Source organism: Pinus tabuliformis, chromosome 2_2, assembly GCF_031772625.1.
Source record: "Pinus tabuliformis cultivar Carrire ecotype Pingquan chromosome 2_2, CPIR1, whole genome shotgun sequence".
NCBI classification, from domain to species: domain Eukaryota; kingdom Viridiplantae; phylum Streptophyta; class Pinopsida; order Pinales; family Pinaceae; genus Pinus; species Pinus tabuliformis.
In genome coordinates this window covers 1,187,162,168-1,187,177,953 of record NC_142300.1, presented here as the reverse complement: position 1 = coordinate 1,187,177,953, position 15,786 = coordinate 1,187,162,168, and the positions used below count along the sequence as shown (strand labels likewise).

General features: G+C 38.4%; 1 protein-coding gene across 1 annotated transcript; it reads left to right on the top strand.

The window, feature by feature from the left end:
• Positions 1-2,751: 2,751 nt before the first annotated feature.
• LOC149197721 (UDP-glycosyltransferase 86A1-like) lies at positions 2,752-4,574 on the top strand. The gene is made up of 2 exons (XM_089403978.1): positions 2,752-3,322; positions 3,407-4,574. Exons 1-2 carry the CDS (start codon positions 2,818-2,820, stop codon positions 4,366-4,368), a joined length of 1,467 nt encoding a protein of 488 aa, XP_089260104.1. The 5' UTR covers positions 2,752-2,817; the 3' UTR covers positions 4,369-4,574.
• The last annotated feature ends 11,212 nt before the right edge of the window (positions 4,575-15,786 follow it).

Sequence of the window (15,786 nt, the reverse complement as noted above, 5' to 3'; positions counted from 1 at the left end):
AATCTTGATTCCACATACATAACAAAAATATGAAAAATTGACAATACAATAATTATAAAATATGAAAACCTCAATGCTCGTGATTAATATAATTTATAAATAAATTAAAAATTAAAATATGTATTTTAGAAATGTTAAACCTTAAAAATTACAATTACAAAACTTAGACCATAGCAATTTCTAGCAAATCATCAAACAAAACTCACCCTTGTAATAATTCTTCTCATCCAATAATGCCAACTTTTCATGATGGCTATATTGGATGGAATATTCAGTGAATCAGCAATGCAATCATGATGGCTATATTAGATGGAATATTCAGTGAATCAACCATCAAAATAAGCTCAAACTTATTTTATAATTCAATAACAAAATAAAATTCCATAAATATTAAATCCATCGTTTGTGAACCATGGTGTATAGAATGACAATTTCAAACAAATCATCAGGAGACGCATGATAGTTAGTTCCACTCATCCAATAACGCCAAATACTAATCAATTTGAACTGAGCCGTATCACGATGGCTATTTTGGATGGAGCCATATTATAACTCCATAAGCCAATATAACTCTATCATTAGTGTAATGGTCACTGTTAATTAGATGATTTTAGTGTAGTTTATTAAAACAAATAAAATTTTCTGAATTGGATTTAGTCCATTGGAGTTGCATCCTGAAAATCTGATAAAGACATGTTATAAAATATATTAATTTGTATGTAGTCAATGTGATGAAATTGTAATTTTGTTACGTTGCTGTATTAATTTTGTATGAAGTTGCGTTGTTTTCAAGCGATTAAACTGTATTAATTTCCAGTAAACATAGGTAAAACTAAATCAATCCAAACTCTTGGAAGAATCTGTATTAAATATTTCACCATTGAAAGTATGTTGAATTGTCTCATGAATTCATGTTTCTAAATGAATTACAGATTCTCCGTAGGAAAAGGACCGTTGGGAGCGTTTCTAAATAAGGTCCAACAACCTCCCATCTCATATTTTTTCTTCATTCGGTTGACCGTCAAGTTCATTCACTATCGAAGCGTTGATCACGGAGCTTCACTGTAGAAGGTTAATGATGGAGATGCACTGCGTGGTAGTATAGGTTATTAGTGAAATAATATGCTTGTTTATTGAAAGTGATAGAAATTTTAAAAAAGTAATGAGAATATTTTAAATCACAAATCATACTGGTTTATTATTGATCGCAACACTTACAATATACAATATACAGTATATTGATTTGGATATATCTAGATCATGATACCAACTTATAATATAAGAATCATCAATTTTTAAATTCACAATAACAACTACATATGGCACTGAAACATTACTTCTAACAAAAATTGATCTCTTAAGTAAAGTAAAACAATAAAAACTAAAACTAAACCCAAAAAACACAAATGCAGATACACTGCTTACCAATACTCTTCACATGTATTACTAAACCATCATTATATACAATACCATACCATCATTATATACAATACTATAGGGCCATTAATACCCTATGATAATATAAATCATCAATAAAATAATATACTTGTTTAAATCTAACTAATAACATATAATATAGATCATTAATAAAATAATATACTTACTTAAATTTAATTAATAACCCAGCTTTATAACATAACATTGTATATATTATATACAATACCATACCATCATTATATACAATACTATAGGGTCATTAATACCCTATGATAATATAAATCATCAATAAAATAATATACTTGTTTAAATCTAACTAATAACATATAATATAGATCATCAATAAAATAATATACTTACTTAAATCTAATTAATAACCCAGCCTTATAACATAACATTGTATATATTGATTGCTGTGTTGCCATACCTATCTCATAAGAGCCTATAAAAGATGTGCAGCAAAGACGTGCCAAATCATACACTTCCAGTGGGTTTAATTATTAGCCTATTTCATAAGAGCCAAATAAAAGCCAACAAAAGGTCTGCAGCAAAGACGTGCCAAATCGCCTCTGATCTTCATTTTCGTGCGCAATGAGATCATTGCGTACGCAATGACATCATAAACGATAAGTAGCCTTCATTACACATTCCTACACTTCCAGTTGGTTTAATCAGTACTGTTTCATTTCGGATTTTGTCTTTTTCCCACCTACTCTTCCTTCAATCATTCTATTATAACTTCGTCATAGAGGGTTTACCTTTGTTACATCGCATCATAGAGCCTATTTCCCTGTGTTGCATTAGATTACATAACGTTAATAGATAACACTATTTGAATATGTAAACAGAGTCGTTATTAATTCAAAATCATCTAAGTATGTCACCTAGATGAGTGGTACATAAAACTTAAATCGCAACTAGTTATGATGTATTATTGAAATTGATAAAATTTTAAAAAAATAATGAGATAATGGTTGCACACATTCTAAATTACAAATTACACTGATTTTATTATTGATTTAATAATTATAATATATATAATACACTGATTTCAATAGATCTAGATCATGACGCTAATTAACAGTAGAATCAATAGTTTTTAAACTGATATCCCAAGAATCATAATAACAACTACATACCACACTTTCAACCAAAAAAAATTGATATCTTAAGTAAAATAAAACAATAAAAACAAATTCTAAACCCAAAAAAGCAAAAATATTTCCAAAACTGAACCTACTCTTCAAACTTCTTTTTATATTTGGTAGAGTTCTTCCTGCCTACTCTTCAAACTTCAAGCATTCTATTAAGACTACGCCACCGAGGGGTTCCGAGTGCTAATTTCACAATCAAAGAGCAAATTGTGATCTTCTACTCACTATGGCTCCCCATGTTTTGGTTATACCATATCCAGTTCAGGGTCAGATAACTCCACTGATACGACTCTCTGAGATGCTTTCTTCCAAAGGCATTCATGTCACCTTCATCAACACCGAATCCAATCATTCCAAAATTATGAAAGCCCGCAGTTATCACGACGGGATTTCAGTTGGTCCGAATTCAAACATTCGCTTTGCACAGGTTTCAGACGGCCTACCGCTGGATTTTGACCGACAGGCCAATTATTTGGAATATTACCCATTTGTAATGTACAAAATGAGAGATTCTGCGGAAGATCTGATACAAAATCACCTCCATACAGAAGCTGGCAAGCCCCTGTTCTCGCTTATAATCGGCAGCTTCTTTCTTTTTTGGACGTCTCTCGTCGCCAAGAAATTTAAGGTTCCTTTCGTCTGTTTCTGGTCGCAGTCTGTGAGTGTTTATACCATCCATAAACATCTCCCCCTAATTATCTCCAACGGTCACATTCCTCCAAAGAAAGAAGGTACACTTCTCTGCTGCCTTTTGAACTGAAAAAAAAAAGATTTAGGTCTTTTGATATGTAACGAACACGTATTTATTTTTACAGATTCCAAAGTCATGATTGATTATATTCCGGGGCTTCCTCCATTGAAGCCTGAGGATCGGCCATCAATTATCCAGGCGGGAGACACGTCTAGTGAATTTTATAAAAATGTTGTGCAACAGATCGCTTTGCTAGATGAGGCAGAATGGATTATCGGAAATACAGTGTACGAACTCGAAAGAGAAGCAAGCGATGCAGTTCGAGAAACTGCAGCTCCAATCTACTCACTCGGTCCGTTTCTTCCATCAGTTTATCTCGAAGCCGAGTGCAAGAATAAGGAGATGTCAATGAATTCCACGTCATTAAGTCTGTGGGCGGAAGCAGATTGTTCGCAGTGGCTGGATTCGACGGCCAGATCCTCTGTTCTGTACGTTTCCTTTGGAAGCCTCGCTCGCATGTCCAAAACTCAAGTGGAAGAGATAGCGATGGGTTTATTGGAAAGTGGGCAGAATTTCCTGTGTGTAGTCCGTCAAGGTATGTTAGGTTCTGATGATGATGGCGACGTTCTACCAGCGGGGTTTTTGGAGAAAACGAAAAATCAAGGCCTGGTGGTTCCGTGGTGTACTCAATTATCAGTGTTATCTCATCCTTCCGTTGGGGGTTTCTTCACCCACGGGGGTTGGAATTCAACAATGGAGAGCCTGAGTTTGGGGGTCCCCATGTTGGTTTTTCCACAGGGGTATGATCAGTACACCAATAGAATGCTTGTGGTTAACCAGTGGAAGATTGGATTAGGGTTAGAGACATGTAGGGACGATGGAATGATACAGCGGGAAGAGATTGCAAGAGCTGTCAAATTTCTGGTGGGAAGCAAAGAAGGGGAAGAGATGAGGAGGAAGAGTAAAGAAATCAGAGAAACGATAAGACAAGCAGCAAGTGAGGGAGGATCCTCTTGGGTTAACCTGCAACGTTTGGCCGACTATATTAAGACAACGTGCACCGAAGGAGTTGGATCAGAAGTATGAGCAGCGTCAAATCTCAAAGAAGTTCACAAACTATCACCGGTTACCAAAATTTGGTAAAAATTAATTGTATTTCTAGGAAAGATATTTCTATGGTCACCGTGAATTCGATGATTAGGTAGAAAATAAGAAGCTGAGAATGACATTTGAGAAGATCCATGGCATCAACACGGCTATTTATTATACTTGTAGTTAGCAAGCAAGAGATAACGTAATCAGTGTTTTATTGATTGACTTGTTATTAGTTTTAGTTTGACTAAAATAACTTATAGTTGATTCAAAATTTAATATTATAAAATAAATTTATTTTTTTTAAATAAAATTTAAAATTTTTTATGTCACATATTATTGATTCAAATATTTTACGTATTATTATGTAATGATGATAAAATTTGTTACAACATTAATTATAACTGTACAATCCTACTATAAATTTTGTTTCAAATTAATTACTCGTGTAAAATTCTGCTCTAAATTCTATTTCAAATTCCAATATGAGAAAATGACATAATATGAACATGTGAATATTTAAAAAGGTGGGATCTGCACATTAAGATTCGCACAGAATTCATTAAATGTTTGACCACGGAATTCATTGAATGTTTGAGCTATCCCAGTTCGACTGTGCGTCTCCGCTGGATTGAACAAGAAGTCCTCGAATCAGATCAAGCATATCATTTGAGTTTCATTTAAAGAGTACTATTAGGATTTGTATTCACTGACTACTTATCTCTATTTAATTAAATAGTCTATAACGCTACTTTTTGAAAGTCTTTCCCGTAGGTTTTTCTGGTCGAAATCCGGCAGGAATTTATTGGAATCGCAAGTTTGATAACTAGTTTCTGCACAATGAAAGCGTCCCAGGGGTTTTCGAGGGTGCTGAATCCAAATATGCAGTTAAAAAACCATTTTAACTGCAACAAATCAAGATTTAACCGCCGGATTCCGTCACCGGAATCTCCAAAAAGTCGCATTATAGACAACTCCCTATTTAATTGTTCATATTGTATTATACATATGTTGTATAAGTTATTTTTAGTCTGATGGAAGTTAAAATAATTAGGGTTTTTTTTGGCTTTACTTGAGTTAAAATAGGATAAAAATTTGTAACTAACATCTCTAATTAAGGTTACATTAAAAATACACCTAAATTACAACTATCTTGCATGTTAGAGTTGTTTTTTATTTAAATTCAATAGAAGATATGTATAAAGCTTAATACTTTTTAAAAAAAAAATTGTTTTATAAAAAAAATACTTATTAATTTATTTTTGTTTTATAAAAAATACATTTATTAATTTAGTTAAAATAAATTAATTCAATGTGCAATTTATTTTTTTAATAATCTAATTTATAAAAAGTAAAAAACTATTTAAATTCATTTAGTTTAAATATTATTAGTTTCACATTATTTTTATTATTTATTAAAAGATGGATTAGTTAGCATTTAATGTGAAATGGGAGGGTGGTTCTCCACCTCTTAACATGTGAAAACAAAGGGTTGTTCATTATTGATTGTTGATAGACTGCTCAAAAATCTAGTCTTTGCCTATGTAGAAAAACATTCTCTAAGCAATAATTAAACATTAATAATGTGTGTATTTGAGTAGAGAATTCAAGCACTCATGGGCCAAAGTGGACCATTAGTCTGGTTAAAGTTTGTGAATGAAGTAAAAGTCATAGACAAATGAAAAATCTATAAAAGAAATATTTTTTTTTTATTAATATATTAAACTTTTCAATTCATCAAGTTGTTAAAAGAAATAAATATATATGAAAAAATGATGAATATGTTGAACAATAATCACAATCCCAAATTTAAAAAAAATTAAATTGATATTAAAATAAAGTTGCAAGTACCATGTGTAAAGCATAACACAGATAGAAATGGACAATAACAATAAAATTCATTTATGAACTGCTTCTTGGATGCGGGACCTAGTAATATAAAGGTTCAAGATAACAATAAACTAAGCACCATGTAAGCTTTTTATGTTAAGTAATTTAAATTTCATGAAAAAGACCAAAATTTATATTTAAAAGAAAATTCATAAAATGGGGTATATTTATAAAGACAAAATAAGTAATGATTTGCTATCAAAATGTTTAAACTTTACAAATTGCATAACTTGTTCTAGATCCATTCATTAAAAAGAGGTCAAATTGAATGTAAAATTCTTTAAATGTATGAGTAAAAGCTCTATAGGGTAGATAGACATTATCCCTTTCGGAACTCAAATTAATATTAGGGTGGAATTTGATTGCGAAATTTCCATTCATGACTTATTTTGGTCGTTTGATCATTTTTTACTAATCATGTGTTGGGCATGGAATCCCCCCAAGGCATGTTTTGGGGCTCAAAGCCCAAATTTTGACCCAATATTGTTGTAAAGACTCAGGGAATTGCGAGCGTGGAGCGCGAAATGTATGATAGAGTCACAGGGTTGTCCACCCTAGTTTTGTAATGTAATGTTGGCCTATCCATGGTACGTAGACCATGGGATTGTATAAATGGAGCGAGGCTCCAATTGTAAAAGATAACTAAGAACTAACAGAGGAGAGCGAAGTAGAAGCCAAGAGCAAGAGTTTAAGTGTCTTGGGTTGTAGGGTAGGAGAAGGCTCTACAGCTGAGTGCATAGAGGCCTAGTAGTCTGTAGCTGAGTGCGCGGACCCTTGCAGCTGAGTGCACAAGGCGGAGTTTAGTCTGTAACTAAGGAATAGAATAATAAAGAGAAGTTTTATCTAAAATCTATGTATTTGTTCTTGGGTTATTGCATGTTTGATATAAATTGCAAATAGACTATTTATTTACTACATGCAACTGTACGAATGGTGTATATTGTTAAGTGTAACTTAAAGCATGCAAGTAGACTAAGATAATCAACTAACATTGGAATATCAGTAAGGACTTGGGTATCACCATTCGGCCCCTGAGTAGGGCTGAGCAAAGGTAGCATCTTAGGCTGCGAGGTACGGGAAAGCACGCGTAGCGACATCCATGCAGTGTCAAACCACGGATCACTTGAACTCATCAGACATGTCAAGGCTGCAGAAATCTGGTTCTAGCACCCTCCTATACTACTTCGGGTGATACCTCAGTCCGTGCTCCACGAACTATTGCCAAATGGGCTAGTAGTACCGGGATTTGTTTGGCGAAATCACCTTTGAACCTGAGTCAGGCCCTAACAAGCCAACAAATGGTTTCATTACCGATACCAGGATCTGCATAAGAGATGCTTGATGTTGTGTCACTGGAATCCAATAAAGAAAGAAATTGAAGAGTGGCTAAACAGAAAAATTCACGAGTTCGTGGCTCAAGAAAACAAGAATTCATGAGTATTGAGGGAAGAGTTGTTAGAGCGCTACTTGTATATGGAAATCCATGAAATTTTCTTTGCATACTTCCCCTATGAGTTGTACGAGTAGATCGCGAAGTTAGCAAACAGCCAAGGAAGGTGTAGGCTCGACAAAACTATTGTGTGGACTCCAAAGTTGGTGCACAAACTAGAAGCATCAGAAGATAAGATCGTGCGCGCTGTGGACCATTGGATCGACTGAATTATAGGAGGGTTTATCACTGAGTTTGCGGTAGACACTTCAGTCAGCTACAGTGAGGCGGAACGATGCTTCCTCAAAGGACCGTGAGGTAAGTATGTTAAATATTTGAACACTTGGATTAAGATGCTATTGTGTGAAAAGTGGGTTATGCGAATCAATTAATGTTTGGGGCTACGCGAAGTGGGAGGATCTATAGAAATGAAGGTAGCGCAGAGATAGAAATGAGCCCCTTGATTTCACCTCGAGGAGAAAGTGAGGAAGAGCTCGCAAAAGTTTCACCAAGAACTGTGATCAGTGTGATAAGGTAGTGAATTCCACGCATACCACCCGCACCTACACCACCACTAGTTTCACCATCTTCACCCTCATCTCCGCCCACACCACCTCCGCCACCACCACAGTTCAATATGGCAAGAGCAATAAAGTTTCCAGTGTTCAAAGGAGTAGGGAATGAAGATCTGAACCAATTTTGATTCGTGGTAAAGGTTGTATGGGAAGTGCAAGGGGTCATGGATGACAACCTAAAGAAAGCAACGCTGGTCAGCGCCTTGCAGGATCACGCACTAACATGGTACATTAAGCATTCCAATGACAATTCAAATGCAGGAATCACGAATATCGAAGATGCGCTAAACAAGGAATTTAGCAGGGAAAAATTGGAGACACAATGAATTATCGAGTTTAAGGAAATCTCGATGCTTCCAGGCAAGACCCCCTGGGAGCTGGATTAGAGACTGAAGGGTATGATTCGTGAAGCCAATCTGACCTTAACGGATCGACAACACCGCACATGGTTCGTAGCGTCATTAACACCGCATCTAAGGACCATATTGTCACAGCAAAAGCTATTCACTTAGGCCGAAGCATTGGAGATCGCAATGAGACTACACGAGACCCCGATACAAGATCCTAACCTAGGAGTCCAACAGATCCACACGCAGTTAAAAAACTTGTGTCTCGAGATGCAAAGATTGAAACAAGACAAGACAACTTGCCCAGAAGTGCGCGAGGAGGTATGGTGCATAAAGTGAGAAAGCCAAGGACATGACAAGGACCATTGTCCACTCTTCACGAACTACCTAGTGGGAGGAGGGTCGATGCCATTAAGACCAGAGGCACAAGCAAGACCGAGCGTGGCACCTACATTATGGTGCATGATTTGTCAGATAGGAGGGAAGCATGCTACAAATAATTGCTACCTATTACAGAAGTATGTGCAGACGTCCCAATAGTTATTCTGTAATTTCTACAAGTCAGTAGGCCATGATGAACGCACGTGTAGAAGTTACGAACTGATGATGGATCGAACTCCTACCTAAAGAGTTTAGACTGAAACACGAGCCCTCAGTTAAAATGCAGGTATGTCGCGGACTGGATTTTAGGGGCACGGACGAGGTCAAGGCAGAATGGGACCAGGAAGGGGTCGCAGACAGCTGATTTGTTACAATTGCGGAGGGTCGGGGCATTACGCCCGCGATTGTACAAATCCAATGAGAGCATCATGTTTATATTGTACCTAGTTTGATCATGAAACAGAGGACTACCCCACACTGATAGCCAGGTTGCATGGTAAAGGAACACTCAAGCCTCCCCCAACTCAGAACCTCCAAATGATGAGGTCTGTGCCGCACAAGGAAGACCTGAATGTAAACATCATGCTCCAAAGTAGTATCACGACAGGAGATGAAAAGGGCAAGTAGCCCAAAGAAAGTACTTGGGTTCACAAGGCTCCAACAAAGGAACCAAAGTTTGATTTGGAGCAGGCAGAGGAGACATTCATGGAAGCTTAAGAAGAGCTTCATGGAGGCCTCCACTTCAGGTAGTAAAGACAAAATAGAACTGGAGATGGACCCATCAATGCTCACTACCTTTTTGGAGACATGCATGAAGCTATTGTGTGACAGAAAAGCGGTGAAAGAACTGCAAGAACTTATCACTAGATATGCTGGATCAGGGGAAACATGTGTAGGCCGAAAGCTCAGGAAACACACAACGTGAAATGGAAGGGTGATGAGATTGACTGCGCAAATCAAAGAATATGAAATGGATCAAGTAATTTTGGATCTAGGATCGGATGCGAACGTCCTACCAAAGCAGACATGGGAGCGCATGGGTAGGCCCACATTGCAATGGTCTTCTATTCAATTGCGAATGGAAAACCAACAAAAGATCCTACCAATGGGAAGATTGTAGCGAATAAGGTGGATATAAAAGGTGCGAGCGCACTTGCAGATTTCGGAGTGATGGAGATTGTTGATGACAACAATCCCTATCCCGCGCTACTGGGAATAGATTGGGCCACTGACATGAATGGAGTAATAAATCTAAAGAAGCGTAAGATGATTTTTGAGAAAAATTCACTACGCATAGTGGTACCTTTAAACCCTGGAGAAGGATCGTGCTACACAGAGCCAGTGCGCGATAATGAGAGCGATGACAATATAGACTCTATCTACAAGATAACCACTCGGGAATAGGATTGGGTGAATCCTACAGCAAATGGCAAGACTTCGTGGGAAAACGAAAGCTCTTGTACTTCAGACTCAGATGAGGAAATAGAATGTTGGCAGAACTGGTTACACGAGGTAGCCACGCTCAACTGCAACATGATGATAAGGTCGCTGCACTGCGTGACAATAGAGGTATGAGATCTGCTTATGTATGACAGGTTAACAACGGTGGATGATTTCCTGAACAAGTTTGAGAGGGAAGTGCCAGAACAATAGTGTTTAGCCGCTCTAAACTGGGTACTGTGCACTATGCTCGCAAGGTGGTGGGGTATGCACTAACAGAATTTTAGGACTAGCGGGAATGGAGAAGGATGATGCTCATGCAGTTTGGAAAGCCTCAGATGCGGATGAAAGCGGGTATGATGGATGAAACAACATGCGTGCCCACCTCTCCAGATGGGTACAAGCGTATTGTACATAACCTGCATGAATGCGCACCATCCTCGCGATAAGAAACGGGATCGACAAGCAGGAGCGGGCAAGATGATGGAGTATGATAAGACCAAGCATGCCAAAGATTATCCATGTGGAAGCCTTTGACAAAGTGTGTGAAGTACTGAACACAGCCCACCATGTGAGATACGCTGACTCGGACCTGCGCATACCAACGGTTCTATGGGCTTATATGACCATGTGCAAAACCGTGAATGCACTGGCACTTCTGACGTTGAAGTATGAAGTAGATGTTGTAATCCCTATGGAGCATGCAATGCCTGGTTTGCACATGGCAGCACCTGTAGATATGACGATGCGTGAAGGCTGAAAAGAAGGAATCACACAGCTACCAGAAACAAAACACATGAGACTTCAGGAAGAAATCTAACAGGGAAACCTTAGACTTCACGAACTTGAGAAAGAAAGGGTACGGTTAAGAGGGAAAAGTGCTTTGATGGATGCAGAGGTCAAGATGCTGGAGGATGAAATAAAGGAATAGTTTCTCACTGAAAAAACTAGGATGGTAAGGCAAGGTGTGTACAATCATACTGACAAGTTTGAGAACTATCATCGTGAATTGTTTAGTCTGATGCCTTGGCTTGGACCACATATTGCTAAGCGTAGGGACCAGGGTAGCACATTGCAAATGAGGAAGTGCACAACCATAGAGGGTGGGGATTCACCAAGAACCGTGATGGAGGACAATATGGAGCCCCACGCGGGTGGTGTGACCACCTGACTAGCTAGGAGAAGGACAGTCTTAGCACTTCAGGCAGTTGGAAGGGAGCATGGGACTATAAACTATACTTCCCGGGATCTACACGTTGTTGGAGATGTGCAAAGAAGCAAAGAATCACAAGGTCTGCGACCGCGCATGGGGGACTCCACTGCCACGCGGATTGGTCGGAAAGTGACCATTGAAGTCAATGTTCATGATGGGATGATCGACTTGAGGCCAAATGGAGTGGGCAGCAAACATTTAATACCTGATTTATGTGCAAGATTTGGGAAAATCTGCCTCCAAGAAAGCATTAATGAACCGAAATTAGAGGGAATGGTCGAATTCAAATTCAAAAGGCGCTATAAAACACACAATGCTGCCTAGCAAACAAAACTTAGTCAATTGATAATTAAGCGATTGAACAGAGCCCTGAGCATTATGAGTCAAGTGTTAATTGAGCCCCTAAATTCGCGAGTGACATATTACAGCCCAGTTACAATGACAACGACTAAGGATGGTTTGGGAATATAAGAGGTAACCACCAGCAAGGCCGCGCAAACCCCAACTGTGGAGGTTCCATAAGGTGTCGAGGTTTTGGCAGAGATCCCCATATCATTGCGTACACCATGACCCAAGAAGCATAAGCAGGCAATGGCTCCCGTACGCATGTCCCCGAGGAACCCACTGCGCACCAAACTATCAATGGAAGAGAAGGCGAAAGTTGTCACGATAGACACATATGAGGAAGAAGAAGATTTGCAGGCCCTTATCATCGCAAAGGAAGAATACGAAGGCATGGAGGAGGATATTTAACCTACACCCTCTATGACAAAACTGCCTGCATATATTGCCCCACGAAAAGGGAAGGCCAAAGTGCCCAAGGACCTGGATGAAACCAAGAGTTTGCTCTAGACCCCGCTCCTCCCAGATGAAAGGCCTTGGCCTTAATTTGGCTGCCATTCCCCGTGAGACACTATATTTGTTATAGGATGGGATAAGAGCAGAGCTGCGCGCTAGGGAGAGTCACACGATCCAAGTCCTCTGTGAACAAAAGATAAACATGGAACAAGTCAGCTTATAGCGTGAAAAATTGGTGTCACAAAATCAGCAATTGGTACAGGTGGTAGGCGACGCTTGCTGCAGTGTCCCGGAGCTAGCCATCCCGGCAGATCTACCAGTGGAGGTGCGGATCCATAGGTTAGCATCAGGCATCTGCGAGGCTAGGGAAGAAAAAAAGGTTCAGTTCGAGCTGAATCTTCAGATCGCCGAGAGGTGGTTAAAGGCGTAGCCATCCACTCCCCCAGAAATTAGAGAATAGTGCGCTACCGCTATCATAGTGGGATTGGAGGAAATCGGAGGTGCAGTGCAACACTGTACCGACATGTTGGAACAAGCACTTGAGGTCCTCATGACTCTGTAGGAGGACCCCAACATCCAGCACTTGGAAACAGAAGCACGAGAACTCCAACAACAATACTGTAGGTTTTAACCCCATACAGAAATTACCTGCATACGAATTCTAAAACATAGAAAATAAACAATGCGAGAGCATAACACATAAAACACATATATATAGGGATTTTCCCCTGGATCCCAAAACTAGGAATACTAGCTTGATTTTCCATTATGTTCCTTTCAATGTTATAATACATATTTATACATGCCAAAGCATCCAATACCATGGACTGAAAACCGTTGTGTTCAAAACCATGGACCAAGAACCATCGCATCCAAAACCATGTGCGAAAATCATGCAAAAAACCATAGGTAGGTCCGCCCAACCTAATATAGGGTCCAAAAAACAAAATTTTTCGGGGCACTGCCCAAGATCCCATAGAGTGGGGTTACCTGCACCCCTCAAACCCCTTGTGACCCCCCCCCCACCACCCCCCCGCTACTCAATCAACACAACAAGGGGGGGATCTGCCCCCCCCCCCTCTAACCGTCCGATTAACTATGTGGGCTATTCATGGAAAGAATATAACACAACCCAACAAATATGACAGTGTCCAAGGAACTATGCAGACAATAGTCCTCACCCAGAGGCTTGCAAGAATGCGGTAAGCCAAACCACTGAAGGAGCAGGTGGACATGGCGCAACATAAGGAGGCAGTTCTCAAAGCAAGAGTTCAACCTTGGATCAATGAGGCCTTCACTATCACTGCAAACATCGAAGGAAAGTTGACACTCAAACAGGTGATGCACACATTCATGCAGAGAAGCACCCCAGACACAAAGGTCTCAGAACAATGGATGCAGTAGATCTAGCAAGTCGTAGCTCAGTGCGGTGCGGACCTTGGCACAGTTCGAGAATAGTTGGAGGGACTCCGCGCCAAGATCACCACATGGACCGAGTGACTCGAGGGCAAGTCACGATGTTTGTGTTAGTGGCCTGTTAGGCATGGAATCCCCCTAAGGCATGTTTTGGGGCTCAAATACCAAGTTTTGACCTGATATTTTTGTAAAGACTCCGGGAATTGCGGGTGCGGAGCACAAAATGTATGATAGAGTCACAGGGTTGTCTACCCTAGTTTTGTAATGTAATGTCGGCCTACCCATGGTTCGCGGACCATGGGATTGTATAAATAGAGCAAGGCTCTAAGTGTAAAAGATAACTAAGAACTAATAGAGGAGAGAAAAGTAGAAGCGAAGAGCAAGGGTTTAAGTGTCTTGGGTCGTAGGTCAGGAGAAGGCTCCACAGTTGAGTGTGTAGAGGCCTATTAGTCTGCAGCTAAGTGCACAGGGTGGAGTCGAATCTGTAACCAAGGAAGATAATAATAAAGAGAAGTTTTATCTAAAATCTATATATCTGTTCTTGTGTTATTACGTGTTTGATATAAATTGCAAATAGACTATTTATTTACTGCGTGCAACTGTATGAATGGTGTATATTGTTAAGTGTAACTTAAATCATGCAAGTAGACTAAGATTATCAACTAACATTGGAATATTAGAAAGGACTTGGGGGATAACAATGTTCAGCCCCCAAGTAGGGCTGCGCAAAGGCAGCATCTCAAGCTGCGAGGTACTACGTGCGCGCAGGGTCGAACCGTGGACCACTTGAACATATCACACATCTCCATGGTGCAAAAACTTGGTTCTAGCACCCTCCCATACTACTTCGGGTGAGACCTCAGTCCGCATTCCGCGGATTGTTGCTGAAAGGGCTAGTAGTACCGGGATTTGTTTGGTTAAACCACCTCTGAACCTAGGTTAGGCCCCAACAAGCCAACATCATGACTTATCCCTTTTATTTCCTAATCTCTTGTTTTCCAATTTTACCTCTTTTTCTTCTAGTTTTTGTTTCAGGTTTCTGCATGCATTTATATAATTTCCATTTTACCAAATATTCATAGTTTTTAACTTTAATTTAAATAGATTTAAACTAAGCAACAGGTATTTGCTACTATGTAGCTCGTTTAAGAAGGTAATAGATGTTTAATATAGTCACATATTTTTATATTAAAATTTATGGAATTTATATTCTATAATATGTTTAATTTTTTAAAATTTTATTAAAAGGTAAAATATTGACAAGTTATCTTTAGCCAAAGAAAATTTATATTTTATAATATTTTTAATTAAATTTTATTAAAAACTAAAATATTTGCATGTTTTCTTGAGAAAAGATAGGTCGGTTGCTATCTCATAGTTTTCAGTACAGTGTTTAGAAAAACACAATTATATTACAATTTATGGAATTTATATTTAACAATAATTTTACTTAAAGTTTATTTTAAATTTTATTAAAAAAAAAATGATTGACTTTCTTTTCTGAAAAATGATAGGTTGTCATCGCAAAATTTTAATTATTATATTTAGAAAATAAATTTCTCAATAGATTGAAGTTAAATCAACTCACATATTGACTTCATAAGTTATACTCAAACAAATAATGAAAAACATAATAAGAAACAGCTAACACCTAAAACAATAAGCTCAAGAACCATGTGCACATCAATAATGGAGGCTTGTTATAATTATTGGTGGCTCCCTCTATCAACAATGGAGGTTTATTATAATTATTGGGGATCTTGTCTCATTTACGGATAGGTGGGGTGGATTGATGTTAAAAGTTATTAGGTTTAGGTTTCATGCACTAGTAGATGGTATTTAAGAGCTTGGGCACTACAAGATAACAAGTACAAAAGTGGAAAGGAATCCATCATTATGTGAGGGACTAACGAGTAGAGTGTG